Source organism: Pezoporus occidentalis, unplaced genomic scaffold, assembly GCF_034315485.1.
Source record: "Pezoporus occidentalis ecotype Australia unplaced genomic scaffold, CSIRO_AGI_Poc_V1 ctg22, whole genome shotgun sequence".
Classification (NCBI taxonomy): Eukaryota; Metazoa; Chordata; class Aves; order Psittaciformes; family Psittacidae; genus Pezoporus; species Pezoporus occidentalis.
The window spans coordinates 3,203,879-3,207,976 of record NW_026914072.1 but is presented as its reverse complement, the minus strand read 5'-3'; the positions used below and the strand labels follow the sequence as shown (position 1 = coordinate 3,207,976).

At 59.5% G+C, this 4,098-nt stretch overlaps 1 protein-coding gene across 1 annotated transcript; it reads right to left on the bottom strand.

The window, feature by feature from the left end:
- Positions 1 to 1,037: 1,037 nt before the first annotated feature.
- Positions 1,038 to 3,723, bottom strand: FJX1 (four-jointed box kinase 1). Its single transcript, XM_062620278.1, has one exon. The coding sequence runs from the start codon at positions 3,355 to 3,357 to the stop codon at positions 2,158 to 2,160; it is 1,200 nt and encodes a 399-aa protein (XP_062476262.1). The 5' UTR covers positions 3,358 to 3,723; the 3' UTR covers positions 1,038 to 2,157.
- Positions 3,724 to 4,098: the final 375 nt, after the last annotated feature.

Here is a 4,098-nt window from a genome sequence, read left to right as displayed (position 1 = left end):
CACTTGACGTACTGAAGACAGCCCCTACTTGCACAGCAACCACTGAGTGGGGTGCTGCCCTCATTAAGAGGCATCTCTCCACATGCAGAAGAGATTATGCTTCTGTTTGATTATAGCAGGACATACACTAGTATTTGGGGTTTATCCTTTATTATTATTCTGGCTGTATTTTGAGCCATACAATGGCCTCTTCTGTGAACACTGGTATATGTAAAAAAGCAAACAAGAGATGAACTCATTTTCTACACCCACTATTACCTCTTCACCCCACCTAGAGTAAAAATTTTGTAAGGAAAAAAACCCACCACCATTTCAGCAAGATTGAAAAGCTTTCCTACTCTTCAGTTCTGCCTCAACCCCCATCACAAAGGTAACAGTGGGAGGAGAGGACTGAGAACTGCTCTAACACCCACTGAGAGGACTTTTGACAAGGGCCTGTAGTGACAGGACAAGGGAGAATGGCTTTAAACTGACAGGGGAGATTGAGATGAGACCTTAGGAAGAAGTTCCTCCCTGTGAGGGTGGTGAGGCCCTGGCACAGGTTGCCCAGAGAAGCTGTGGCTGCCCCATTCCTGGCAGTGTTCAAGGCCAGGTTGGACAGGGCTTGGAGCAACCTGGTCTAGCGGGAGGTATTCCTGCCCATGGCAGGGGTTGGAATTGGATGGGCTTTAATGTTCCTTCCAACCCAAACCATTTCATGATTCTATGACTGAGAACATGTATAAACACCCACTGATAGCATCTGCCACCTCCAGAGTTGTTTCTGGTATAGTAACAGTTTATGTGACCTGTATTAGGAGGTTGGTACCCAGTCCCAGCACCAAAGACGCTGATCATGGCTAAGCTCACACCATCTCTATCAGTTTGCTGAAAGTAATTGCTCTGGTTACCTCAGTGCTAGTCAAAGTGGTTCATTTCAGGCTTTAAGAAACAAACAGAAGTCTATTCAGCTGAAGTACACAACAGTCACATCAGGGCAGACCAAGGAGGTGCACGCTTCCCAGGCAAAGCCTGGGCAAGCATTCAGGACAAGGAAGGCAAAACATTAGCACACTTTACTGAAATATCAGTTTCTTTAGTATGTTACAGAAAAGCTTACGAACGTATAGAATGTACATAAAAGGCAGACTTTGTAAAATAAAAGGGTCTTCTTTTATAAAAAAAAATTAAAAAGCAAAAGTAAAGTGCATGAAACAGGTTTTCCTCCATTTTAACTATTGCATCAAAGTCTTATCACACAGCAATGTTTATAAAACCTGGGAGATCCTCTTGGGTCACCCATGGGTCAGTTACTTCACTGTTCAGATGAAACGATGATGATGATGACAACAAAGGAGTGTTTAAGAATCGACACAGTTTAACAGTTTAGGGCCAGGCTGGATGGGGCTTGGTGCAACCTGGTCTAGTGGAAAGTGTTTCTGCCCGTGGCAGGGGGTTGGAACTGGATGAGCTTTAAGGTTCCTTCCAACCCAAACCAGTCTGTGACTGTATGATTCTATGAAGTTCAACCAGATGCATCCACAACAAAGACTAAGAACTAATGGAATATGGACTTTCTATACACTTCTCAACTAGATTTAACTCTCATTAAAGAAAATCGGTAAGAAACAAGCTTCATAAATAGGGCAGTTTTGCTAGCTATGGACTCCTCTATTGTGCAATCTTGGTCTATGAATATCAACATTCATACTTAAATATGCTGTTGCAAAAGGGATAACATATAAAAAAGACGTTTCCGCCTGCCTCCTTTGGAAGAAACAGGTAGTTGACTCCGATCCAAAGAAGACAGCTTTCCATCAGGGTCTCTTAAGAAGGCGAATGCACCGAAAGAGTGAAGGACGCTAACCCTCTCCCTGTTTCAGGCTCTTGTGAGCAGAGCCCCGAAGCTTTACTCCGCTATACTCATACCGATAGCACCGTGCACCCTCAGAGGGCTTGACAAACACGGATGAATTGCCCCAGCAGACAGGGAGCCCGTTACTATAGGCACCCGAGCATGAGCACCCGCTCCCCCCATCCCCACCCCGGCAGTGTCACACCCGGTCGTCCCGGCGGTTACGGGGCACCGAGCCCGGAGTAGCATCCACCCGTGGCGAGTGTCCCGCTCCCTCGGAGAGGGCCGGAACCGGGCGGTGCGGGCAGCCGGCCCCGGGCCGGTTAGAGCACAGCTGCCTGTGAGCGGCAGTGGGAAATGTGCCGGTGCACGAAGTCGACCCGTGCCTGCAGCAACTCGGCCTGCCGCTCCGAGAGGAAGCCGAGGCGCGCCCAGAGCGGCTCCCGCGCCCGATACCGGCGGCGCAGCTCGGCGGCGGCGCTCCGGCGGCGATGCAGCTCGGCCACCCGCCGCGCCGTGCCTTCGCGGAAGACGCAGACGGAGCGGAGCAGGGGCTCGTTGTAGGGGTCCCACATGGAGAGGAGGCGGTAGCCGTGCACCAGCCCCGCCTCGTTGTCCATGAAGACGAGCCCGCCGTCGGGGGCGCGGAGCAGGTTGCTGGTGGCGCGACGCATGACCCTTGGGTCCCACTGCAGGCTGAAGAGGTTGCTGACCAGGCGGTCGAAGTTGGCCGTTAGGTAGTCAAAGAGGATCAGGTCGCTCCACTGCACCAGCTCCACCAGCTGCGACCGCGGCAGCCCGCCCAGCTCCCCCGCCGACAGCGGCTGCAGCCGCCGCCCGGCGCTCGCCTCGGAACCCCAGGGCGCTGGGGCCACCACAGCGGTCAGGTTGTCCACCCAGCGCGTCAGGCTGACCACGGCCCCCTCGGCCCAGGGCGACCCGCGCAGCTCCTCCCGCACAGGCTCCCAGCGCCGCCCGCGGGCCTCCACCAGGGCGAGGGCCATGGGCGGCAGTCTCTCCTGCATGCCCAGGACCCCGGCCAGGTGGTAGGACAGCGCCTCGCCCTGGATCTGCTCCGGGTTGATGCCGTACCGGACGCAGGCGCGGCTCCCGTCCGACAGCCGCGCCAGCCGGTTGGAGCTACGCCCGCAGCCGCCCCGCTCCAGCGAGGACACGCGTGCGGTGCGGGCGGCAGACAGCCACGCCGCCGCCTCCTCCGCCGCGAAGCCCCGTGGCACCTGCTCCTCCAGCTCACGGCTCCAGAAGATGCCCCGCTCCACCGGCGAGCCCGCGGCCGGCTCGTCCCGCTCCTCCCGGCTCGCCGCCAGCAGCGCCCGGAAAGTTTTCTGCCTCCCGCCGCCGGGCTCGCCCCGCGCCTCCGGGGAGCGGCCCCAGTCCCGCGGCTCCGGTGCCTCAGTCTCCGCTGCCGCTTCCCGCCGCAGCAGCACCGTCCAGAGCGCCGGCAGGGTGCCCAGCAGGAGCAGCCCCAGCGCGGGCAGCGGGCTCGGCCTCGCCCGCTTCATACTCCCGTCGCTTCACGCCACTGCCGCATGGCCGTGGGCCGGCCGGGGCGTGCTGCACCAGCCGCCCGGGGAGCAGCAGAGCCCCGCCGTCAGCCCAGCGCTGTGTGCGCCCAGCCCCGCCGCGGCCCGGAGACACGGGCACCGCACCACGTGGGGGAGCGGGGGGTGCGCCCGGACCGCCCCGTCTACCGGCGTGGGGCCTCCGCTTAAAGCGGCGATGCCCCGTCGAAGGGGCGGAGGCGAATTTTGAAGGCGGGGGTGGCCCAGCCGGACCCCCACCCGCGGGACGGGAGAGTCCGGACCGCCGCTTCCTCCTCGCCGCTGCACAGCACAAAGGAGCTCGCAGACACAGGGAGGGAGGGAGGGAAGGAAGGAAGAAAGGAGGGGGAAGGCGGCGCGCCCGCTCGTGGGGCCGCCCCCCGCGCTGGTGCACGGCGGGGTCGCGTCGCGGTCACCGGCGGATTGGCGCTGGGGGGCCGGGTACCGGGAGCTGGCAGGTGGTTGCACAAAGGGGCAGCCCGGTGGCCGCGGTCGTGATACCCCCACAGAGCATCATCGCCTCCTCCTCCGCCTCCTCCCGCCTTGGCGGCGGCAGGGAACAGCCGGTGTCTGCACGCGGGGGAGCACAGTTCACAATCCTTACACAGCGGTGTGAGCGGCGTGCTCGCCCATCACGAGTGTCGCAGGTCGCCGGTGTGGGACCAGCTTTTCCGGGCGTTTGAACTCCCCAGGCAGGAAGTT

Coding starts and splice junctions, on each gene's coding strand:
- FJX1 (XM_062620278.1), bottom strand. CDS start 3,357: ATGAAGCGGGCGAGGCCGAGCCCGCTGCCCGCGCTGGGGCTGCTCCTG.